The sequence below is a fragment of the Arachis hypogaea genome, chromosome 5, assembly GCF_003086295.3.
Source record: "Arachis hypogaea cultivar Tifrunner chromosome 5, arahy.Tifrunner.gnm2.J5K5, whole genome shotgun sequence".
NCBI classification, from domain to species: Eukaryota; Viridiplantae; Streptophyta; class Magnoliopsida; order Fabales; family Fabaceae; genus Arachis; species Arachis hypogaea.
In genome coordinates, this window is record NC_092040.1 from 4,196,911 (window position 1) to 4,223,137 (window position 26,227).

Here is a 26,227-nt window from a genome sequence, read left to right on the forward strand (position 1 = left end):
ACTTAAAACCTTAAGAACGAAAACAGGATTATGTCCAAATATAAGAAACCAATTTAATACTTTGCCCATTATATAATTAGATATATATACAAAATTATTTTACACTAATATTAAATGCACATATAAAATTATTTTATACTCACAATACATTAAAATTAAATTCTAGAAACTAAATACATATTTTCATTTGTGTACCACTTTTTTTTATGAAATTTGTGTCCAAATAACTAAACATACAATAAATATGTGTCATCATATCCATATTTTTTATGGGCATCAACACTAACAAAACAGGTGTGTTCATATATAAATTCCTCTCCTGGATAATGGTGTTTAGTTTAATTTGATGGCAAAAAAAAAAAACACACACACAAATTGTTCAGTAAGTAGTTCGCAGCAGTTAACTAGGGGTGTAAGTTATCGAACCCGACTGAAAATTATCATAAATCGAACCAAAAATTACAACAATTAATTAAAAAAAAATCGAATTTTTTTAGTTTTTTTTAACAAAACCAATTGGTTTGGTTCGATTTTCGGTTGGCTCGATAGAAATCGAACCAAACCGAAAATATGCATCCATATCAATATTTTAATCATTTTAACCTTTAACCTAACAACAAAAACCTCTAACTCCTAACTATTTCAATGTTTTACTCTTATTATTTTAGTTTATTGATTATTTTGAACCTCTAGTTATTGTGATTCATATTTTGCTCATTAAGAATTAAAAATCGAAAAAACTGACCGAACCAAACTGATGTTGGTTCGGTTCAATTATTGTAAAAGCAACAAACCGAACAATTGTGTATCTGTAGGAACTGAACATATCGATTCAGTTGGTTTTTAATCCAAAACCGAACCAAACCAAATCGATAACACCCCTGATTTTAATGATGATTTTCAACTAGCATTGGACTATTGGAGTAACCGTAAATATTTGTTAAATTAGTTTTTTTTTAAATAAAGTTGTGGCAATTTTGAACCGCGACTATTTTTTACACTTTTTAATTTTTATATGGAACTAGCAAATGTGTTGAACCGGGTTATGGGAAGGGAGGGTGCTGAACATGAATGTGGTGTCAGGAAGCCAACGAAATCGGACCGTGCGACACACCACCATCAACACGGACGGTCCGACTTGTAATGGCAAAAACAGAGGGTCCGAGTTGATGCATGTTGGACACGCGGCACTCAACCCTTGCTCTCCAGATGGTGCCCCACATACATAGTAAAAAGGATGCAACAATAACTCTCACCATCCGAGTTTCACCTTTGAGCCTTCACTTTCACTTTCCATCCCCAAAACTCCATTGCTGTTCTTCATCCCTATGGTGTTGGTGGTTTGCATGGTGGGGAGAATAAAAAAATGTTAAAAAAAAATAAAATTAAAGATGTTGATCGTCCTGAGCTATATATTATGTACTATTTCAGTTTGTCTGATTATGTAAGTTTGTTTAAAATTTTTTTAAATTTTTATAATTATAGTTATTATTGTTAAAAATTTAATTGTTATTATTATTGTTAGGATCTGAACTTAAAAATATATATAGAATAATTAGGAGTAATTTTAATTTTTTTTATTTTTTTCACTATTTTTGTATAAAAATTATTATTGTTAGTGTGTTAATTATTATTATTGTTAGTGTGTTAATGATGATGCTGTATATAAATTGTTGTTGTTGCCGTGGTTAAAATAGAAACGCAATATTTTTTTTAATTTGTTTAATGTTTTTTTATAATTTTTAGAATTTCGGTAGAAGTGAAATATTAAATAGTTAGAAAATAAATTACAAAAATAAAAAGAGAAGTGCCGAACTGTTATTAAAATTTTTTTGGATACAATTTGTTTTTTGAAATTTTTTATAAATTTTTAACTATTTATAATTGTTACAATATTATTCAATATTATTGTGGCCACAATGAACAGTTGAACATAGTAATAAATAAGAACTGAATGGTTATTAGTATTAATTTAGAAAAACGTATTACTTTAGTTAATTGTAATTATCATTGTTAGAACAGTTAATTATTATTGTTATCAGAAAATGAATTTAAGAAGATATTTAATATAATTATTAATATTTTTAAAAATTTTGAAATTTGTGTTTAAATTTATTTAAGTAATAGCTAATAGGTAATTAATAAAACAAATAATAATAATGTTATTATTCAGAAAAATTATTGATATATCGTAAATAAAAAAACAAACAACATCTCTAATTTACTAATTTTATTGAGATTTGATTTGGAAAGTATGTATATATATGTATTATCTATGTATTTGTATCTATTAGTTAATGTTATTAATAATTCATTTTGGAAGTAGTAATTATTTGTTTTAGTCAAATAATTTAGAACAGATGTTTGGTTTCAAGTAATATTTGTTGTTGAGTTAGTTGTGAAGATTTTCTTAATAAGTGTCTGTAGTTTAAAAATTATTGCTTTGTAGTAGTAAATTAGCAATAGTTTGTGAGTTGACTAATAACTTGTTATGTTTTTTTGTAGAAATTAAGAATGTTGACCTGTGACAATCTAATTCTGCCGGATCGGTACAACGATCGGGTGGAGGACCATTTACGAGTTACTGGATTCTATCATGCATCTCAAATTGGTGTCGTACAAAATCAGAAAGCACTCGTGAATGCTCTAATAGAACGGTGGCACCCAAATACACATACGTTTCACCTTCCAATTGGTGAGTGTGCCGTAACTCTTGAAGACGTGGCTATAATTCTTGGTCTCCCGACGGATGGTCTTCCAGTTACTGGGATGACAATGAGTAGTTTCTCAGCGTTGGAGGCAGAATGTTTGCTTCAATTTGGCGTGGCACCGCGTAAGTCGGAGTGTAGAGGATGCTGTGTAAAACTGACTTGGCTTCGCGAACTAAAAGAAAACATTCAGTTGACTGATGAATTAAGTATACAGAGGTATGTGAAGTGCCATATTATGTTGCTCATCGGGACGATATTGTCTGGGGATAAATCTGGAGCAGGTGTGCACTGGAAGTTTCTTCCCTTGCTTCGTGATTTTGCCAGTATTGGACATTATAGTTGGGGTTCGGCATGCCTAGCACACCTATACAGGGGGTTGTGCAGGGCATCTCGTTATAACTGTAAGGAAATAGATGGTCCAATAACACTTCTGCTCGGTTGGGCTTGGATCCGACTGCCATATCTATCGCCGGTCCCCAGAGAACCCCACAGTTTTCCACTAGCCAACAGGTAATGTTACGTTACAATCTACCCGTAGCTTTATATTTAAAATTCAGTTTATCTAATTGAATATATGATATTAGGTGGCATAACTGGGAGCGTGGTGACCGAAGATATAGATATTTGAATCTAGCTCACTTTAGGAAGGCCTTTGATGAACTGCAGGAAGGCCAGGTGTGTTTTAATTAAAGATTTATGATTTTCAGGCATTTTTATGAGGCATTTTTATTGAATTTGATATTCTGAGTTGTAATCATGAGTTTCTTTTATTTTTCCCAGTTTGTGTGGGTTGCATATGCTGTGGATCGCGTGGATCCAAACATAATTCCTCCTGAGATCTATATGCAGTCGGTTGTGTGGTCCGCTACTGTTCCGTTGGTGTCATTTGAATGTATCGAGTGATATGCTACCGATAGGTATAGGCGACAGTTCGGTTTAGTTCAGAGAGTACCTCAGCAGGAGCAGAATCTGGACAAGGCGCATGGAGAAGTCTTGACTGGTCCTAAGAATCTTAACTGGGTCACAACACCGACTCATTCAAATTGGGTTATGCATTGGACAAACAGGTATCACTATGTTCTTTCTGAGCTTCCCATGCCTTCACAACATCCATTGGAAACTTATATGTACTGGTACCGGTCAAAATATGGAGGCCACTTGAACTTGTCGAATCTTGTGGGTCAAGAAAGTGATGAGGATAATCAGGATATGGATGAGGGTAATCAGGATGTGGATGAAAGTGGTGAGGGTATGGATGAGGATAGTCAGGATGCGGATAATGACAATGAGGAATTGGAGCCACAGTCGGTGCCACCTCCTACTTCGAATCCACTTCCACAAGAACAACCTCAGTTCTCAAGCCAGTATGTACCTCAGACACAGTTCTCCCCGTCATTTCCAATGGCTCAACCATGTTGGGGTATGTCACAGTTTGAACCCGGAGAAGGAGGTTCTTTTAGTCAGTTGCTTGAGTTCATGGCTGGAGATGCAGGACCACCACAATATGGCAACCAGCCTGAGTTCTTGGTAGGTAGGTATTCATTGGATGCCAGGCTCCCGTGCCATACCTCATCGGTCGCTTCCGGAGGGTTCGTCTCAGTTGACTCTAGTAGAAGTGTAGGTGGACGCGGAGTTCTTAATAGTCAAAATCCTAACCGTGTTGACATGGGACCACTGCAAGAAGATGCTAACCCACTCGAGCAAGAGACTAATGCGTATCTAGTAGATGACCCGGATGACAAGGACGATGATGATGAGGACGAAATAGAGGAGTTCGATGAGGATGAGGAATCCCGCAATGATGGTATTATGCTTCGTATTTTGCTCTACATGTTTGATTTGCTATTCATTTTGTGTTCATAAGTGGTATCCATGTTGGTTTGACTACCTAATGTCATCATATTTAATTGTTGTTGTTATTTTGTATACAGGCCGGTCACAAACTCCGGATAACAAAGGCAAAGGTTACAATCTAAGGATTGATCCACCACGTCGTAGCGCTAAACGCTACACGCCATCTGTGTTCAAAAAGGTCGCAAAAAAATGCAAGAATTTCGTGAATGATGTAAAGTGGACAATGAGAAAGTAGTTGTGGTGTAATACTCTTATTTATGCTTTAGAAAATGTGGACAATGTTTACAGTTCGTTGCATGTGTTGGTCATTATGTATGCATGACTTGTACTATTTAGGGTTTAGGGTTATTATGTATTAACAATGATCTCGACTATGGTTTGTATATAGTATTTATGTATTAATGATTTGTACACTTCGCATAAAATGTCAACGGCTCAGACTCATACACCCGGTAATCTACGCTTCTCCGTATAGTATACTCTTTTATCGCTTTAATAACAGCTTCCCTGGAACTGAATTCCATCCCAACAGCAAATTCACCATCTGCAAGAAAAAGAATTTCTGCCAGCAGAACAGCCATACAACCAAATTAGAAAACACAAATATTTAAACATTCGAATATAAAGGTAACACAAAATTTTACATATCAATTATAATAAAACCCTACAAACTATTTATATTTAAATAATTTACTAACAAATACTTATTTGTATTCAACTAATCTACTAACAGATAGTAATTTTAATTTAACTAATTTATTAGTTATATTTACTTAATTTACTAATAATTTCCTATTTATATTGACTTAATTTTAATTTAACTGTATTTAACCAATTTAACAAATTTTAATTTAACTCACTTACTTATATTGACTTAATAACTTCCAACGTAACCAATTTTAACTAAACTAATTTACTAGTTATATTCACTTAATCTACCAATAAATTCCTATTTAAATTGACTTTATTTTAATTTAACTAATTTACGTATATTTACTTAATAAAATCCAATTTAACCAATTTTAATTTTATTGATTTACTAATAAATTTCAATTTATAATTACTTAATTTACTAATTTAACTAATAAATATTAACGGATATTTAACTAATTTACTACTTAACCAATACGTTCTAATTTATATTCAAGTAAATCAATAACTCTCTTATAAATTTAATATCTTAAAGTTAAATACACCAATAGGTAAACAAAAACGCGTACTGATCGAGTATATTTTCAAACCTAAGTTAGCTACTTGGTCCAGCTATCAACATAAATTAATAAAAAATTCTAATATCTCGTATAAATACGGAGAATTACGTATCTGCATTGGTATAATCCGGAAACTCCGAAACATGCATGGCTTCCAAATCCAATACTCGCATGAATGATGGCTCTTCAAATGGCACATCATTTGCCAGAGCAGTTGCCACATCAGACACATCCGGAGCCATAGCTCCGTTACCTTGAACCTCATCTCCATCTGGACCAACAATTTCATAGTTGCTTTCGAACTCTTCTTCACTGGCACTATTGTAATCCTCCCGTAGAATATTCCGATCGGCCTCAGATTGCTCAAATTCAACATACAACTCTATGAACGAGAGTTGACTCCGATTTTCAATATACATGGAAAACATATCTTGCATGCTCGCTTCGTCCGTTACATATTTGGTTTGAAACTGCACGAATCCACCAAACACTTGTATAGGATTTCTGTATAGAACACATGATATCCTTCTTGCCCTCTCAGAATGAATCTTTTCACAGATCACACCCTTGAGCTCTTCAAATGAGATTGAAAAAGGAATCACCAAATCTAACGGATTTTCACAAACAAACGTTACTCTTTCAGATGTTTGTAATAAAATCTGACCGAAATAATACACCTTCAATAGCACTCTGTCACTCATTTCTCTCAATCACATTAACAAACTCATAAATTTGAGTTTTGGATTTTTGGCTCCTTTACTAAACAAGTGACGAAATAGAGAAACTAAAAACCAGAGGACCGTTGAAGAAGGAGACGAAGAAGATGAGAGAGTTGTTGTTCTGATGCACTTTTCACCAACTTTTATTTAAAGTGCCAACAAAATCGGACCATGCGATTACCTTTAATGAATTCAAAAAAATAATAAAAAATAGCATGTCGGATCCTCCGATTTCCTAAGACAACACCAAAAAAAAAATCACACTTCTAGCAACTCGGATGGTACGATTTCAATCATCCAGAATTTCATCATCTCTCCTTTCCTAAATCGGACCTACCGATTTGCTTGTAAAACAGCACGCCCAAACAACTCGGACCATCCGAGTTGTAGAACCTGACATTAGAAAAAAAGCTGCCCCACATTTCTGCATTGCGCTCTCATGCATCTATATCCAGATAACACACAGCCTCCATATCAATAAAAATGAGCCTTTTCACGTTGAATTTAAAAAATAACAATAATTTAAAACCATAGCAATATACTATGCGAGATTAAAAAAATTAGCTAAAAATTGCATGAGTTTACATCCTTTTCCTCGTCATTCTCTATCTTTTATTATTTTCACATCATGATAAATCAAATTTAAGAGATACTTATATTAGAAAGTACTCTCTAAATAATATGCCTGTCTGCATAGTGCATGCAATAAAATTATACTTAAATTTTATTTTAAAGGTGTGAATTTGATTGATATGTGCTGTGGATATAACAAGTTGCATCGTTTAATAATGTGAAGTCACATAATTTACTGAATTGCTGACTTTATAGTTTATGCAGTCAAGTCCCCTACCACTGATTTATCTCGTCTCACACAGAAAAAGGCTTTTTCTTTTATACTTAGCTAGATGTTTTTTTGTTTTTGTTTTTGGTGGAGTTAGCTATATTTATTTGATATAATTCAATAAATTTGGCTCCTCTAAATTTTGAATTTTTATTTTAGAGGATAAAATATTATCTCTTATCTTTGAATAATTTATCTTTTATATTTTCTTTTGGTCCCACTTATGAAATAAATTATAAGAGATCATATTTTATCTTCTAAAATAAAACTCAAAATTTAGAAGATCTAAATCCTAATTCAATATATATATATATATATATATATATATATATATATATATATATATATATATATATATATATATATATATATATATATAGTAGGGTTTAAAGTTATTAATTTCTTTTTGTTCTAAAAAAAAATCTAATTAATTGTCTTTGAAATTTACGGTAAAAAAATGCTCTAAAATTGTTTAAGCGGGAATTTTAACATGCTCAGAGCAAGAGGCTGAAGCATAAATATGCTATCTAGCATTATGAGTGATTGAACATTAATTTTATAGTCAACATAAAGTAAAATAAAGATTCCAAAAACTCAACTATGCTCATTTTGCTCCATTCTCATAATTTTGCTGGCTTCTTTTGTTGGCATGGAATTTACTTTGGTCAAAACAATACTACTCAGTACATAAGGTCATGGAGGAAGTAATATTTGGACGGGTGTCAGTAACATAAAATAATATCCCCTCCAAATATATATATATTTAAGTTGGGTTGGTCTAATTATTACCTTATTAATCCAATCTATTTAAATAAATATTAGAATTTGAATTCTGCTTTGTGAATATTTTTAACAAATAATTATGGATTTAGATCTTCTAAAAGTTTGAATTTTACTTTAGAGAATAAAGTGTGATTTTCTACCATTGAATAATTTCTCTTTCATATTTATTTTTGGTCTCACCTATAAAATTAATGGTGAGAGATCACATTTTATTCTTTAAAGTGAAATTCAAATTTTAGAGGATCTAAATTCAATAATTATACTAACTAATTTAATACATAGTTAAAATTTGAATAAAATAAATTTTAAAACCACACATTAAATATATTCTAAGATTACACAATTTTTTCTTAAATTTTATGATTCCAAGAGTATAGAAATAATACGATAAATTATCTAAAGTTTAATTCTAACATAATATTTTATATTCAAATAAAATATATAAAAATATTTATTTCATATATTAAATTATTAATACATGTAAAATTAAACTTGTTATACAATAATATATTAAAAATAATTTATTCTCTAATTTTTAGATTGATTGCCAACCTAATATCATTATTTATTAGTCAAATATTTTTTATGTTTAGCAAAACCTAAGGGTGTTCACGGTATGATTTAAATCGATTTTACGTTAAAAATTCATCTGATCATTCATCTAATTCGAAGACTAATTTTATTTGCGGTGTAGTTTAAATTGGATTAGAATTTTGTAAATTAAAAAAAATTAAATACATATAACAAGTCTCAACATCAAATTTTAAATAATTAACAATGACATAACAAGTCTCAACAATATTTTAAAAAACCAACGAAAACATAACAATAGAAATAAAATTATAAATTAGTTAAGATAAATAAATAACATTTTGAATATAAAATATTTATTAAATAATAATATTACATAAATAATATAAAAATGTATAATAAATCGAATATTTCATAAGTATAATTGTAAACATAATAATAAAATAATAACACATTGTACTGTTTGAATTGATTCGGATCGGTTATGAAAAGTGAATCTAAAATCCGATCCAATCCAATGGTTTGCAAAAAATAGAATCCAATTAAATCCGAATTAGTGCGATTTTAATCAGTTTTTGATTTGAATTGAATTGGATGAACAGTTTAATTTAAATCGATTTGAATTTGAACCCCTAACAAAGAGTAGTTATAATCAGTCACTTAAATACTCAAGATCAAGAAAGATATTATGTACTCATCACCAGATATCAATTCCACACTTCCTTTCACTGATGTGAAGGAATTCGTAGCCAACATTGCAACTCTGAGTATTCGTAGAAGCGGAATTTCAATACATTTTATATACATTAACACGGGTTGATGACTATAATTCACAACTATACATATCATACTTTTTCCAGTTTTCCTTCATTTTTGTGTATCTTATGCCTCAATAATATATTCTTCCTGTTGAAAAATTAGGAGAAGATGCATTCTCTTCCTCACAAGTTATCCTGTCATTACCATATGAAATATTTCAATACACAATTAGACAACTATACTCAAGACATTTTTTAAGGTAAATTCCAAAAGGTTGAATTGCATAGAAGTAATTTTCAAACCTAACGAGCCAGTTAGTGTTCATGTTTTGATTTACGAAGATTTGCAAGTTTATCTCTCCATATAGCTGCAAAATCAAATCAACTGCATAGCATTAATTCGTAACAAAATGTGATATTAATACTTGCGAGTTGTTAATGCATTTTGATATTAAACTATAATTATACCCAAAACTTGAAAATATATTTTTACCAGCATCTTCAAATCTTTCATGTTTGATAGCTATATGCATGTTATTCATCATACTAAGTTCTTCAGCTACTAAATCAGGACCATCTACAGCACTGTAAGAAATATACAAAGTTAAAAATCGCAGATGATATATACCAAGGAAAAGGGTTCAATAGAGAATTCTGGTGGTAAAAAGTGAGAATAATATGCCTAACAGTAAGGAACGAATGCCACTCAATAATTATGCAATACCTGTCAAGTACTACATCATAAGTAGGTCTTTTGTTATGCGCTCTGCCCATTCCATAACCAAGCCTGATAGCATCTGCTAAGACAATTTGTTTACTAACATATATTGGGGCCTGCACAAATCAAATTAAAGTCATACAAGTGGATTTGTCTCACATTCATGCATAAATTGCATTTTTAATATGATTTAAGCATGAGAACAGATATGATAATCTTCGGTTATGCCTCCTTTCAAAAACTTCCTTAACAGATCTTGGTCGATGCAGAATTTATACCTTGCATCTATTTGCAATATTAATGGCATCAGAGGGCCGTGCATCCACACTAATAATATTGCTTTTCCCTGGCTGGATAAGTTAATAACTTTGATGAGAACTTTCATGAGGAGAGAAACAAAAACTAGAGGTTACATATCATATAATAAAGGACTTATTTATAACCTGGCTAAGGTACACTCTGGCAAAATAAGTACTGACCACTCTCTCTGTAATCCTCACCATTATCACCTGAAAGAGTAAATGAAGAAAGACTTTTGAACAATTTATTTGACAATGACCAAGCATGGTAGCGTTATGGGGTACAATGCTATTGCTGTAAAACTTCTGCACTAGGAATCTAGGATAAGGAATGGTTCTTGAATTTATTATCAAGAAGAATTCATAACAATCAAAAGTGGTTTCCACGACAGATGTTATAATGACCTACTCTCCCTATAGAGGGAGTCTTGGGAATTTAAGGTAATACAGGAAGCTAAACAAAAAAGGTCATATACTCTTTCTTGCTGCCATCAATAATATCACTTCATAGACCCAACAGACATGCATCAGAATGAACAAAATAAATTAACAAATAAAAAACCATTGACATAAATATAATGTGGGAAATGCTTAGCTTCATACTTCATGGTCTAGTCTTTCAACCACGTTTTTTGCCAACTGGAACTGGTCTGGACAAACCTGCAACAAAGGATTGATTATGAACAGAAAAGAACTGTGCAAAAGAATGGAATAAAAGAATGCAAAGAATTACCCCATTTTCTTCAACTTCAGGATCAATTAGTTTTTCAATAGCGACCTTTCCTGCAGTGACAAAGAAATGAAGTTAATAAAAATCTGATTTTCACAAATGACGGGGAACGATAAATTAAAGATTTTAACTTTGACACATACCTACAACAATGGGCAGAATATAGTCTCCATCACAAGAAATCTTGAGAAAAATGGTTGGATTCTGGAAACGCTGTAGAAAGCTTTGTCTCATCAAATTATTATCTGATCTCAAATTTCTTCCTTGGACAGCTATGGGAATTGATGGTGTAGAGGATTTCCATTGTAACTCTTCTTGAGACCGATGCCTCCACATATGATAGTGTGAAATTGTTTCTGCGCTAGTTTAAGTAATAAAGATTTCAGGGATGCATACACATGTATAACCTAAATGATAAAAAGAAACAGAGTCACTACAACACACTAAAATGATTTGAAATGGAAAAAAAATATTAGAAAGAACGGAGGGTAATAGCTATCAGCTTGTCCTCATAGAGAAGCATTTGTGGTAAATGCTACTCAAACAAACACACGCCTATGTAGGTAATATTATAATATGGATTTGGTGATCCTCTAACTTGAGCATAATGGTAATTTAGAAATGAGAGAACAATCCCCATTGCAAAGATATATAATATATCCCTTTATTGACTTAGAATTCATTTTACTATATGTTTATAATCGGGGATGTACAACGTGTCTGGATTTGCTATCTTCCACAAAATGTAGAACAATAAAATCATGTAGGAAAAGATAAGACTAAACATAAAACAACAACAAACACTGCTTCTCATATTATTACTCTGAGGGCCAAGAGGTAAAAGGACATTGACTCAAGAACAACAAAATTTGATGGCTCTACTCTAGGAAACACTGAATAAAAACAATAGTATATATAAATAATATACATTTCAGAGCTCAAGTTTTTAAAAGGATTGAAGCTAAAGTTTAGGAGGAAAAAACAAAACTTTTTGGTTCAGTGTGATTAAACAGAAAAACATAAAGGGTGAAGCTTCAATAAATGAATAAATAAATAAAACAACAGTGGAATTATTATATCATCATTCAACAGGATGAAGCCATCAATCTCAGACTCAGAGTAACGAATTCAACAAAAGCAAAGGCATAGAGTGAGGAAAAACCGCGTCTTCTGTAACAATATATCCACTGGTGAATTGTGATCATCCCAAACCGTCACTTCATAGCTCAATTTCATAATTTAATTTGTTATGTAAAAAAGGGGAAAATGATTTTTTTATTTCCTTTTTCATTTCTCTTCAGAGACTAATACAAGTAAGGCGAGAAAGAGAGAGGTGAGGTTAGGGCAGAGTACCAGAGAGAAGAAGAGAAGCTTCGAGATAGTCATCGTGATGATCGCCGAAGCTGGATCTGGTGCGGGAGGGTCCACGCGAGGAATCGCATGAAATGAGGACCGATTTGCGGCATCGGAGGCGGCTTGTTCGGAGGGAAGGAGCGTGGTGGAGGAGAGGGGAGAGGTCCATTGCGAGGGAGGAGTGAGGGAGGCAGGTGGAGGAACAGCGAGTGGCATTGCCGTGATCGGCGACGGTGGCAACGCCGGGGATCGTACGGACGCAGAATCGGGAACAGAGCATTGTGGTGAAGGTGGAGGATGAAGAGACGTTGCTTGATACGCGATGCGTTTTGTTTCGTTTTCTTTGGTTTATAGAGTCACCATAATAAATCAACTTAGATCGATCGAGTAGTATTTAAAGCTTAAATAAGTGTTAAAATTTGTAATTTATTTTATATATGGTAAAAACTCAGATGCAGTTATTAAATTTATGGTGAAGTTGATAATTGAAAATTGTTAAATAAAAATTTAGTCAAATTAATTAAATTATTTAACAGCATTTAATTACCAACTTCGTATAAAATCGTATCTAAATTTTCATCTTTTATATATACAGTAAAATATTAGTCAATAATAAATTATTAAATAAAATTTAAATTCGTGATGAATTAATTCTTGTAGCGTGGAACTGGAGTGAAAAAAGTAGTCACAGTAAAGTATTGTATAAGAATGAGAAAGTTCATTAATATATCTTAACAAAAAAACACACAAGTTTTCAATGACTCAACAATGAGAAAGAAAGTTCATTATATAAATAGTAAAAAATCAGACGCTAAATCACAACTATTTTTTGCGAATATTGGAATTTTAGGATCTCATAATATTCGTTTTCCACTATATTAGATTCTATCTTGTTGGTTTTAAAATCTTGTCATATGTAAAATTAATTTGGAGTCCTAATTTATTAATATTATTGTTGCTTTTTTATTTTGAAATTTAAGGAAAAAGCATGAGATTCTTAGCAGCTTGGTGATAAGGATAGAGAGCTTTTTCTGGTATGCTAGCTCAGCTCTTACTTTTAAATTTTAATTATCAGAATAGAACTATAAAAATTATTGTCATCCTTGTCCCCCTCTAATTTTGCACATGACCAACAACCAAAGATATATTATATATTAATATATATTATCTTCTAAGTTATTATTCATGGTATTATTCACAATTTCACACCTTATCTTAGTAATCTTTCTTATTCTAACATAATTCATCTCACTTCATTTTACTTTCCTTCTTACATTCATATTTTAATTTAATTAAGAAACTCATGCATATGTAAAATTATTTATTTAATGCTGCGTGCTGATATGGACCAAGGGTATTATATGAGAAATTACCATTGTTTATGAAGCAATTAAATTATTATTTATGATGCTAATTTATTTTTTTTATACTGTTTAGTTTTGCATTTTAATCCTTTTTTTTTGTAATTTATTTCGAAATTTAATTGTCACCATCAAAACCTTAGTTTAACAAATCCCTATCAAGAAACGAATTATACATAGAAATATCTTTATTGTGCTAAAAAAATGTATGAAGATATTTTTCAATTTACTGATTTTTGTTTTCTCCCAATCCTTTTCACAAAAAAATAATTTAATTAATAGATCGCTAACAATGACACATAGAAAGGGAACAAAATTTTCAGAACTAAACGTGTACATTTCGTCAAAGTTTGTTAGGGTCTTTATCCTAACAAGTAGCAACTTTTTTTTTTCTTTCTTATAGCTTATTGGCTTTATTTATTCGGTTGCAAACTTGCAATGCTTGATTTCAGAATACAGAAGTAGCAAGTAGTGATTAAATTATAAATCAAATGAATAAGTATAAAATAGTGAAGATCAAATTAGGGCCCAGTTTATTTTAGATTTTGATGAATAAAAAGAGAAAATAGTCTTCCCAAGAATGGAGAAGAAAATATCAAAATATAGAATACGAATTATTGATTTTGCAGTGATAAAAGAATCACAATCCATATATAAGTTGAATATAAAAAATTGGATTACCTGTCTATTAATCTAATAGTAATTATAAACAAAAGGATACAAATAATAATTTATTGAAAAAAAACTTGGTTATTATATTTATATTAATAGAATATTAAAATATAATCGCATGACTTGCACACAAAAAGGATTAATATTTTATGGAAAAGTATAAGTAGACAATGAAAATATTAAATAATGTGAACAATAGATATATCGAATGTTCATTTCACTAGATGTACAAATGGTTATTTTAATATTAAAATTTAGATGATTAATTTAAAAATGTAGTATATTTTTATTTAATTAGTGGTTGTTCATGTTGTTCAAGATGATTATTGTTTACTTAACACTCCCCTTATTTTATTTATACACAATAATGATTTTGTTGATTACAGCTTAGCTACGTCATTTTTTTTCTATTTTCCTGCAAAGAAAAATTACAATGACTATTATTGGCCTGTTTGTCAAAATCTTTGAAAAGTTGTTTTGCTTGTTAGCCCCATCAGTCATAACATTTGATATTGCCTCTAACAATTTTGATTAAGTCATCCATCTGTTTCAGTTAAAGGCAAAAAGACAAGTCAAACCATCCAAGAGATAAAAACGAGCAAAGAAAATGCCATTAGAATTTAGTGAGTATCAAGAAGTTGGATACACGACACTGAACACTTACACACACACATTCTCCTATGATGACTATATTGGTTCTAACTTCTAAACACGCATGCTCTTTTGTTCCATGTAGGAATCAATTTTACATGGAGTGATCTTTGCCTTCCTTACATAATGTCCTTTATCACTTCCTCCTTGAGCAAACCGGAAAATTTCGCCCCAAAAGGATGTGTTACAAGATCATGGGAAATTTTCATCCGAGAGAATCCATTACGTGCTAATAGTCATGCAAGACTTCACAATGACTGCTCATAACTCGCGCGCCAAATCTTTCTGTCGTCATATTGATTATTAGCCCTACCTGGACTCGAGTCTTGTGCGCCCTTGCGGCAACTTCAACAACTTGATTAGCTCGTATGTTCTGGGACTTTGACCAGAGTAAAGGCAAAGATCAAGTGGTGTTAAACCATCCTGAGACAAACAACACAGAGAAGCCAACACAACAAGAAACTATGAGCCTTGAACACTCTTACTGTTTTAAGCACCAAACAAATTATTGAAGCAGCGTGTAACAAAATCTATTAAGCTCTATTGAAACTGATTCAATAAACAGACTAATTGATGCCGTCAAGATTTGCCAAAACTAAATATTAGATTGTGATACTGTAAAAGAAAAATCTTTTTAATTACTATGGGTCGCGAGAAACTAGCATAACATATGCAGCAATTAACAATTCCTCAGGCATTTTAGAAATTCTCATCAACAACAACAATACCAAGCCAAAGTACTAGTAGGAAATTACCTTGTTCTTTATTGTCTTATCAGCACCTTTAATGAGTAGAAGCCTAACTAAATCTGTTCTCTGAGCTTGAATGGCAAGATGTAATGGTGTCCAGCCATCCTGTGATGGAGCAAATCAATTGTCTTATCAAGCAGTTCATCACAAAATTGACAAAAGAAAGAGTTTATAAGATGAATTTGAGAGTACTAATCATACATTGTCCTGAAGATTTAAATCCACATTGTATAATAAGAGAATTTTAATTGTCTGGCTAGAAGCTGTTTGTACTGCATAGTGCAACAAGGTGGCCCCATCCTGTTTACAAAAACAACAGAGTAGAGTATCAGCAACAGGTAACTAAGGCTAATGTTCGATATGCTCTTCACATTAAGATGAAATCCTTATGACTAGATGTGATTTGACTGTTGATTATTTCCAACTGGTGGCAAAATAAGCACAAAATCTAACTTCCAAAAGAAAACTAACAAGTAAAAAGATTCACATATGCAATGAAAACAATCCAAACAACAAGACAATTTAGTAGTTTTTACTCACTCTATCCAATACGAAAGGATTAGCTGAATTTCTCAAGAGATAGTTAGTAATCGCTTGCTTTTTTCCAATGATCGCTTTGTGAAGAGCTGTCAAACCATCCTGGAAACAAGTGAATCATTACAGCTCTGCGAGAGGATCGCACACATTTTAGTCTCTAACGCGGCAAGTTAATATGTATACCTTATCAACAGCATTAATATCTACATTATGCTTCATCAAAGAATCTAAAAGGTAGAATTCTCCACATGCAGCAAGAGTGTGCAGCGGAAGCCATTTTTCCTGAAAATATCAGTATTAGCCATAAGTTAAATAAATAACATAATTAAGTTCACTAAAAGGCTACAAATAAGTAAATCAGGACCTACTTCTCTATACCTATACTACAATTCTGCCAAGGGAAAAAAAAAGGGAAAATGTAGAAGGTTTCTGATTCCAAGAATGAAGCAGCATAGAACATCTGCAAATACCGAGATTACTCAGGCTTGGTTTGGTAAAGCTTTTTGGAGAGGTGATTGTGCTTTTTAAAAGTATAAACACTTCATTTTGCATTTGGTAAATAAAAAGCTCATGTGCTTATGCTTATAGTTTTTAAAAGTCATGGGTGCTTTTGAAAGTATCTAAGGGAGAGCTTTTTAAAGTTGGCTTGTGTTTATCAAAATTAAAAAGTCTAATATAACCTCCGATATTAATTAATATTCAAATTTAATTCTTATATTAATGTCTATTATAGTATTTTTAAATTTTAAAAGCCATTTTACCAGACGCACTTCTTGTTGCTTATGCTTGATAAAAGCCATTTTTAATTTAATTTACCAAACACAAATGCTACAACTTTTAAACAGTAAAATATTTACCAAACTAAGCCTCAATACACCACCTCTATAAGGTGAAAGTGAAAGATTCTCATTCCCAATAATCATATTAAAACCAGCAAATAGCCATCAATCATTGTTGATAAGACATGGAAAACTTACTGAAGTAGCAGCTTCCAAATCTGGTACTCGCTTATTCAATAAAGCCTTCTCCTCCTTAGTGAACAACCTCCGGTGACCTATGAAAAGGCATGCACATTACACACTGCAAAGAGAAGCTTAAGACACCACTCTCTGAGAACAATGAAACAAACAACGAATAAAACCATTCATTCTATCACAGTTAACAAGTCCATTATCTTAATCCGTATATTGCCACTCAATAACCACCACAATGTAAAGCCCTACAGAACCAATCAGTTAGTTATCATACCAATCATACATCTATGCTGCACAAATACAAATGCAAATACGAAGTATTGAATACAACATGATACAATACTGAAACACCGCATTTCTATGAAAGAACTAGTCACAAATTTAAGAAATTTAAAGTAGCAGTATTTGATGCAGATACACGTACACGAGTAAAAATGAAATATTTGTGTCAACTCTTATAGCGTACATACATACATACATCAAGGTTGCAAATTTCCAGAGACCAAGTTAAAAGGGAGATACCTTCGTTGTTCTTAGTATCAGCACTGGCAGGGTCATAGTCCTCACTGTTGAAAAACTCAGTGACATTGTCCAAACCCTTCCCATAAACAGCCCACTTAGGATTCTTAGGCTCTACACGCCGACTACCACCACCACCATTATCATACCCATCATTCAAATCACCTCCATTTCTGATGGAACCTTCCTCTTTCACTGGAAAACCAGAAGGGTTATCGAGAACAAGGGGTTTCAGTTGTGCCAACTTGGCCTCCTTATAAGCCTTATACTCGTCAAGGTTCATGTCCCTCAATGGAACCAAGCCTTGTCTCTTCTTCATAACCTTGCTGTTGAACTCCATCTCCTGAGCAATCTTGCGCCTCTCCTTCTTGGTTATGTTGAGTTCTGCCTGAACCTCCCTCCATTTGTCGGGAACCAAGTTTTCAGTGGCAATTTCAGGAACCTGCTTCTTGGAACTTGGTTTGGTTCTGGTTGGGGTGAGAGTGCGAGAATTATCAGAGTGGGAATTGGTCTGGTTTTGCGAAATGGGGTCATCGAAAATTCCTTCCTCGTAGACGAGACAGTCGCCAATAACGTGTTCGTCTTCTTCTTCGTTGAAGGACTGGAAGGATGTGGGGAGAGAGTGTGGGTTCTTCCAGATTCTGGGGAATTTGAGAAACTGCGGAGAAGGAGTGAAGAATGGGAATGAAGAGAAGATAGAGGGAGGATGAGGAGGATTCAGCAGAGCCATGTAGTGGAACATAGCCCACTTGGATGCTGCTGCTCGGAACCGTATCTTTGCCTGCAAAAGGCTTTGTGGATTATGGAAGGATTCAACTGCAATTATAGGTGTCAGAATCGAACCGGGGATTGAACCGATCAGTCTACTGGATCACTGGTTGAACTAACTGATCCGATCCTATTTAAATAAAAAGACATATTATTAGTCAATACTATACTAATAACTTAATTTGACATAATAATAATGACAATCAATTAGACAATTAGCAATCAATTCCAATTAAGCAATTAACAATCACACTTTAGCAATGAAGCCTATTAACAATTCCCAATCAATTCTAACAGTCTATTAGCAATTAACGATCAATTCTACGGAGCTTATTATCTAATTCTAATCACACTATCACATTGACAATCAATTAAGCAATTAGCAATCAATTCCAATTAAGCAATTAACAATCACATTGTAGCAATGGAGCCTATTAAACAATTAACAACCAATTAGAGCCAATCAACAATCAATTCTAACAATGGTAATTTCAGGGCCCTCAAAATTAAAATTAAAAATAAGGTGCATCCCTATTATTTTTATTAGCAGAATCATAATAGCATAACCACAAAGTAAAACTAAATAACTAAATACCAATCTCCAAAATTCTCTTTAAAAATTCAAAATTAGCAAACCAACACAAAATCTGCAGTCTGCAGCATAACTAAATTAATATGTAGCAAGCTTCCCATTCAACAAATTAACAAATTCGAGTCTTATCATAATTTCATAACCAATCAATTAGTCAATTACATTACATACTAGCATCATAAGAAATCAGAGCTCACAAACACACAAAACGAGCAGCGAGCAGCGAGCTGACGAGCAAGAAGCAGTGATGGCAAGGACGGACGACGACACGAGCTGACGAGCAAGAAGTGAAGCACAGCTCGAGGAGACGCGAAGGCGAGAGACGCGCGAGCAGCCGAGCTCAGACAGAGTAGAGAGGCGCGGCGACGGCGGTGATGTCGAGGTGAGCTCCCAGCGACCAGCTCTGTGGTGTGTGTGGGCCGTTAGGAATAGAGAGAAGAAAGTGTGAATGAGAGAGCTGGGGTGGGGTGCAAGGTTCTGAAAACCGAACCAGTCATTGAACCATTCTAGTTACTGGTTCACTGGTTCATAGGTTCAACCGTTTCGACCGTAGTTGAACCGAAAAAACCGTTTTATAATAAAATAATAAATAAAATATAAATAAACATATTCAAATACAAATTCAAAAGTCAAATAACAAAAACAACCAACCATACATAAAATGCCAACATCCAACTGATCAAGTTTGTCATTCAATCTTATTAGTCATTTGGGATTTTCATGAGATCAGCTTGACTTATTCCGTTGGATAACTTTTAGTAAGGTATAAATCCAAGTCAATATATGAAAATGCAAACCAAAAACTGAATGTTTGCAAAACATTTCATTGATCAAATGCTGAAATGCGGTGAGATCAAACAACAACCACCAAGCATCACAATTAATCAATCAATGCTTCAAAAATTAATCATGCTTCAAACAATTAACAACAAGGTTTAGAACCAACAATTAATCAATGTTTCAACAATTATTATTACAAAAAATCTGAATAGAAAATCCAGCAACCCACTAACAAAAAATAAAGACAATCTCAATCTCAAGAATCACAGTAACACCAGTGATTTAGCAAATTAACAAATTAACAATTTGATAAGAACAAAGCAACCCAATAATCTCAATTTCAACTTTCAAGAATCACAACAATTTAACGAACTAACAAGTACAAAATCTAAATAGAAAATCCAGCAACCCAATAACAAAAAACAAACACAATTTCAATCTCAAGAATGAAGAATCACAATAACAGCAACAATTTAGCAAATTAACAATTTGAGAAGAGCAAAGCAACCCAATAATCTCAATTGCAAGAATCACAATAACTATTTAACAAATTAACAAGTGCAAAATCACAGGTTCACAAGTACCCACATCAAATCACTCCAACCCAATAATCATAAGTCAAAATTATTCGATAATAATTCAACCTAGTAACAAGTTACAACAACAAAGTGCACAACTTAAGTAACAATAATTATTCAACAATCATTCAACAAAGTTCACATTTCACTTCACAGTTCACAGAAAAATAAAAAATATAAATCATAGACATAGCTCACAGTTCACGGTTCACAATTCACAGAACTTCACAGTAACAACAAATTATTCAATTATAGTTAAAAAAAATTACCTAGAAGCTAGAAGCTTTGAACAGAGCACGCAAGAGGGAGACACCACGACAAGGTTCACCTTCGAATGGGCTTCGAACGGCCTTTGAACAGGCAGTGGCTGCAGTGGAACAGAGCTGGCGCCGACGGAAGTGACTGCGCGACGGAGGCTTCCACGTTCGCACGGTGGCTGCTGCGCGATGGAGGGGAAGGAAGGTTGCGACGGCTGCTGCGCGATGAAGGGAAAGTGAGGGAGCAGGCGGTGGCTGGACGGAAGTGAGGGAGGAGCAGGAATTCTGGACTGAGTGTGAGAGATACAAGAGAGGCTAGCGCGTTCTGGTTCTGGAGGATAGGGCTGTGGAGGAGTTAGGGTTCATTGATTCTGAATCAATGAAACGGCGCCGTTTGCTTCCCAATTCAAAAAACCGGCCGGATCACAATTCGGTTCGACCGATTGGTTCCCAGCCAGTTCGACAGTTCGATAACGATTTCTGAAATTGGCGGTTTTTGCATTTAACCGACATTATTTTGGGGTCGGGATTTTTAAAAATTAAAATATCGAACCAGTCTGAATTTCTCAAACCATCAGTTCATCAGTTTTTACCAAACCCGTCCGGTTCTCACCGATTTTATTCCTTGCTCCGTCCCATACTCTGCCAAGGAACAGGTTTTTCGGTCCGACTTACAGATAGATTGTTATTGTCTATTTTTTTAAATATAATTGATAATTGACTATATAAGAATTCATTTATTTATATTTAAATTTATTTGGTAGATATATTTAAATACTTGAATGTCTGTAAATTAAAAATATGTATATTTTAATCAGTTTTTATTTTTATCTTTTTTAAAAAGTTACTTCTGTATAACCAAATTACTAAAATCGATGATAATCAGATAATGTACAAATACACTTGGTTTTGATGTAAATACAAAAGTCAAAAACTACCAAAAAATACACCTAGCTATTAATTGTTGAACATTATGCAGAATTTTTTCTTCCTAAGCAGCTTGGAACAGGATTGGTTCCAAAATAAGAGGGTTATTTACTTAATCATTCATTGGAGAATGGGGAATATACTCTGAATGAAAAGAACATCTCAAAGAAAAGGAATTGTATTAAAACATAATATTATGATAGATTAAGCATTTATACTTCATAAAAAAATAAAAAATTTAATGTATGTACATTCCTTTTCGCAGATATCCATGCCATCAGTTTTAGTCAGTCATTCAATTATTCAATTATGTTTGGTTGAAAAGAAAGAAATAAAGAGAAAAGAAATAGAAAGGAAAGAAAAGAAAGAAAAGAAATTGAGTAGATTTTTATTTTCTTTGGATGTATTTGGTTGGAAGAAAAATAAGAAAGAAAAAAATGTTATAAAAAAATAATTTTACCCCTATATTATAACATATATTGAAAAAAGTGAATGGGTAGTATTGGAAGTAGAAAGAGAAACATTAGTTTTCTCTCCATTTTTTTTCAAATGTTGGAGAGAAAAAATTGGAAAGAATTGGAAAGAAAAAATAGGAGAGAAAAAAAATTGGTGAATCCATTTTCTTTCCCCTCAATTTTTCTCTTCAACCAAACAATGAAAAATAATCATTTTCCTTCCCATTTTCTTTTCTCCCTTTTCTTTCCTTCCATTTTCCACTCAAACAAACATAGCTAATGTAATTCAAAAACACTCCAACAATTTGTCAATATATAACATGTTAATTGCCTTGATCATCTCGACTATTTTAAAGTAAAATTTTGGAGCGGATTCATATTGCCATCATTACACCCGCTATAGCATTTGCAAATTCAGACCGAATTGAACGTTTGACCACCACATAAACCTATCATCCTCTACTATTCCTGGAATGGAATTGAACAAGCATCTTCTTACAGACAGGCAAAATTCAGCTACCTTTGAGGCGGCTGGTATGGGGGGTTAATGTAGAGGCCAAGGACTGGAGAACTTAGCGGTAACATGAGAGGAAAATTAAAAGATAAATAGTTCGAACAGTATATAGTAAATATCATAAAAAGATATGCACTAGTGACACATGCTGACTTGTGATTCACATTCCAACACTAGGTTTTTAACATTTTAACAACTAGGCACACAACTGCAGACATCCTCGGGAACACAAGTACATCACATACGCAAAAATAGATGGTCAAGGTACCATAATAGCTACACATTCTTGCTTTCCCTCTAAAAACTTCAATAACAAAAACATCACCTAGATCCCCGAGCATATCTCCTATCTGGGCTGCCGTATGGAGAGTAAGGGGGTGACCTAGACCTTTCCCTCCTAGATCTTCCACCCCCACCATAGGGAGAGCGCCTTGGAGAATAGTCCCTGCCACCTCGATATGGTGATCGCCTAGGGGACCGTCGATATTGATAATCATCACGTCCAGGTCCACCTCGATACCTTCCACGATCAGCACCACGGTCACCACGGTGCCCTAGAAACAATCAGAAGATGGAAATTTATTAAACATTAGTACTGCAAGAGAAAATTTGGAATTTTGTAACAATAAAAAATAGATATACTAGTATTCACTCTCCACTCATTCAAGATCCTCAACTTGGATATACAAGTATATACAGAAAATCTCTCAGAAGATGCATCTCAAACTTACCATAGTCTCTTGTACTTTTCAACCCAAGATAGTGTCCAGGTGTGGGAGTTCTTGGCCGCTTTCTTCGCGACTGAAAAAATACAGAAGATAAATTATGAGTTTCATCGTTATAAAAGAAAATGGAAAAACCATCCAATGATTTGTCATGGCATAACAGCTTGATCTCTATGATACCCATCTGTCCTTGATGGATAGTTTGATGTACCACTTTTTACATTATATTGAGTTCGACCTTTAAGCGAAAGTGCATCATAAAAAAGAACCTAGCTTATGAGAAAGGGGGGGAAAACTCCATTCACAGACTCATGATTAATGCCAGGTGTAAGATACCACAAAAGACTGATTAGAAAGTTGATGATAATGTCCGTTGATTAGTTGAGAGTTGAAATGAATGCTGAGAGGTTGTAAAGTTGTTGGACAATATAGTTGCTATGTTTAGTTGATCAGACGCATTTCAGCATTTGATTAGCTGTTAAAGCTTGCCATTGATCAAGCTGTTTCACTAAAGTTGACATGGATGAACTGATCATCTTTGATTGCTGCCAACATAGCTGATGCAATGTATTCTGAATATAACCAGAAAACCTTCAAAGTCAAGAAGAAAGACAAGTACGTGTTTCATCAGCTACTAGTTAATTTAAAACACATTACCCTCTCAACTGTGATATAGCGACCCTCTAAAACTGATTGATTTAGGTATTTGATACAGCGGTTAGCATCCTCAACAGTATCCATTGTGATAAAAGCAAAACCACGAGAAATCCGTGTTCGAGGCTCCACCACAAGAAAACATGATGCAACCTAATAAAGGAAATTGTTAGTAAAGATCAAGGGCTTAGCAATGAACTATAAGATTGAATGACATGGATAAGATATAAAAGGCACTAACTTTTCCTTCTTTAGAGAAGTGCTCCTCTAAGTCTCTCTCAGTCACCCTTGACGATAGACCTGTCACATAAAGTGTATTCCCTGGATTTTGAGTCTCTCCCACCCTGAAGCATCAATAAAGATCTTAGACTTCCTGAAACATATTAATCAACAGAGCACACAAGCGCAGCTGTGCCCTTCAGAAATACTTTCAAAATCAAACTTCAAACTTGTGATGTTGAGCTATGTATTAAGAATTTAAGATCATGCACAACTAAAAATTAAAAGATGGCTTACCTCTCATGACTTCTTGATCTTGGTCTGGAAAGACAAATAAAGCAAGCAAATGTACAAAAACAAAGGGAAGAATTGTCAGGTGCTGTATAAAGAAATATAAGAAAGGAGTGCATTGAACTTTATAGACACCAGACCCAAATGTTGAAATCAAACCTGCCGCGGCTTCTTGAACGGGACCTTGGCCTTTGTCTTGGGATAGATCGTGATCTAGACCTAGACCTAGGCCTAGACCTGGACCTTGACCTGGATCTTGATCTTGATTGAGCTCTCCACGGGGAAGGGGACCTTGAGTTCCTGAAATAACAGATCATTCTAAGCTCAGAGTAACGTACAGAATTTAGAAATTCATTTAATCTACAAACTCATTTTCAATTTGCCTTCTCGTTACATGGACACAATACCGTTCAAAAAGAAAGGGGGGCGGGATCCAATTCCATTGGTCCAAATGTAAAGCAAAATGCACAACAACCTAAACCTCCCAATTAAACACCAACCAAACATCACAAACAACTTGGCGATGGCGATACCGCGAATACGATGTTTAGAGGAGAAAAACTAAGAGCTACACACAAATACAAAGATGTTCTATAAGCGTAGAATGCAGATTATTGAGCTGCTAGTTATTTGATTATGATGTACGTAATGAAAAGAGAATTTCTAGGGTTTACCTTCTCACAGGAGAATCCGCCTGCAAAATAAAGAAAACAGAAGGAAAAAAAATGAATGAAGCGTTAGATTATAGTCGTTGAATGGCTCGAAAGAACAAGAGAGATGGGGAGAGAGACTTGCCATTCGCACGGGTTAACAGCTTCGGATGTTTCAACGAAGAAAGACGAAATGTTAGGGTTTTGGAGAAGCGAATTGACCTCCGATTTCCTTCTTCCGTAAATATATACTCTGAATCGTTTTACATTTTTCACCACTGGAGCTGCTAAACGGGTCAATTTGGTCTAATTATATATGGGCCGGCCCAGTTTAATATGAACAGCTCCTTCCAAAACGGGTCTTTCTTGGCTAACAAAATCCAATATTCAATTCAATAGATCTTTTGCTTCTTCCCAATAATCCCAAGTTTTGTTTCAGTCTGACTAAGATTAAGGAAAAATATCTACAGTATCCTAAGCTTTGAAACAAAACGTATTCCAGTATATGTCCAACTTAGGCAATTATGTCAACTTAATTGATTCATCAATCCATTCCTTATATGTTTTTATTGTACTTTTTGTGAAAATGCTACCCAATTATCCATTCATTCAGCATCAAGTATATTCACCCCAACACAGTTCACATATCATTTTTCCTTGCATAGTCTGGCTTCTCTGGACACATTGTCATCACTAAATCGATTTTCTTACAATTCTTCAACTAGTTAACAAGTTTTCAAACGTGCTAGTTAGTATTTTGAAAGTGTTCAAGCAACCCAGAAAGATAAGCATAGGCAAGTTTTATTACAAGTGAGACTACTCTGCAACTGACAAGAGGTTATCTCA

General features: G+C 33.5%; 3 protein-coding genes across 8 annotated transcripts; all 3 read right to left on the reverse strand.

Annotated features, from left to right (window-relative positions):
* Positions 1-9,315: 9,315 nt before the first annotated feature.
* On the reverse strand, positions 9,316-13,278 carry LOC112800296 (bifunctional nuclease 2-like). Of its 4 annotated transcripts, none has more exons than XM_025842500.2 (10): positions 12,509-13,278; positions 11,299-11,511; positions 11,159-11,208; positions 11,029-11,085; positions 10,570-10,635; positions 10,405-10,476; positions 10,133-10,242; positions 9,902-9,993; positions 9,712-9,776; positions 9,316-9,603 (listed from the first exon to the last, which is right to left on the reverse strand). In XM_025842500.2, the coding sequence occupies exons 1-9, from the start codon at positions 12,786-12,788 to the stop codon at positions 9,724-9,726; spliced, it is 993 nt and encodes a 330-aa protein (XP_025698285.1). In that variant the 5' UTR covers positions 12,789-13,278; the 3' UTR covers positions 9,316-9,603; positions 9,712-9,723. The 4 variants fall into 4 exon arrangements, with proteins under 4 accessions (XP_025698285.1, XP_025698284.1, XP_072052402.1 ...); XM_025842499.2 differs by having other exon boundaries at positions 9,712-9,793; XM_072196301.1 differs by having other exon boundaries at positions 11,299-11,516; positions 12,509-12,884.
* A 1,850-nt stretch (positions 13,279-15,128) lies between these two features.
* On the reverse strand, positions 15,129-21,590 carry LOC112800298 (ankyrin repeat domain-containing protein, chloroplastic-like). 2 transcript variants are annotated; one of them, XM_025842506.3, is made up of 9 exons: positions 20,959-21,590; positions 19,529-19,734; positions 17,975-18,869; positions 17,456-17,532; positions 16,662-16,760; positions 16,482-16,580; positions 16,143-16,241; positions 15,948-16,046; positions 15,129-15,615 (listed from the first exon to the last, which is right to left on the reverse strand). In XM_025842506.3, the coding sequence occupies exons 3-9, from the start codon at positions 18,711-18,713 to the stop codon at positions 15,502-15,504; spliced, it is 1,326 nt and encodes a 441-aa protein (XP_025698291.1). In that variant the 5' UTR covers positions 18,714-18,869; positions 19,529-19,734; positions 20,959-21,590; the 3' UTR covers positions 15,129-15,501. The 2 variants fall into 2 exon arrangements, with proteins under 2 accessions (XP_025698291.1, XP_025698290.1); XM_025842505.3 differs by lacking the exon at positions 19,529-19,734 and having other exon boundaries at positions 20,959-21,421.
* A 1,345-nt stretch (positions 21,591-22,935) lies between these two features.
* On the reverse strand, positions 22,936-26,186 carry LOC112800299 (uncharacterized). 2 transcript variants are annotated; one of them, XM_025842508.3, is made up of 8 exons: positions 25,527-25,661; positions 25,406-25,425; positions 24,891-25,031; positions 24,738-24,761; positions 24,463-24,565; positions 24,225-24,374; positions 23,574-23,643; positions 22,936-23,396 (listed from the first exon to the last, which is right to left on the reverse strand). In XM_025842508.3, exons 1-8 carry the CDS (start codon positions 25,527-25,529, stop codon positions 23,164-23,166), a joined length of 744 nt encoding a protein of 247 aa, XP_025698293.1. In that variant the 5' UTR covers positions 25,530-25,661; the 3' UTR covers positions 22,936-23,163. The 2 variants fall into 2 exon arrangements, with proteins under 2 accessions (XP_025698293.1, XP_072052403.1); XM_072196302.1 differs by lacking the exon at positions 25,406-25,425 and having other exon boundaries at positions 24,891-25,049; positions 25,523-26,186.
* Positions 26,187-26,227: the final 41 nt, after the last annotated feature.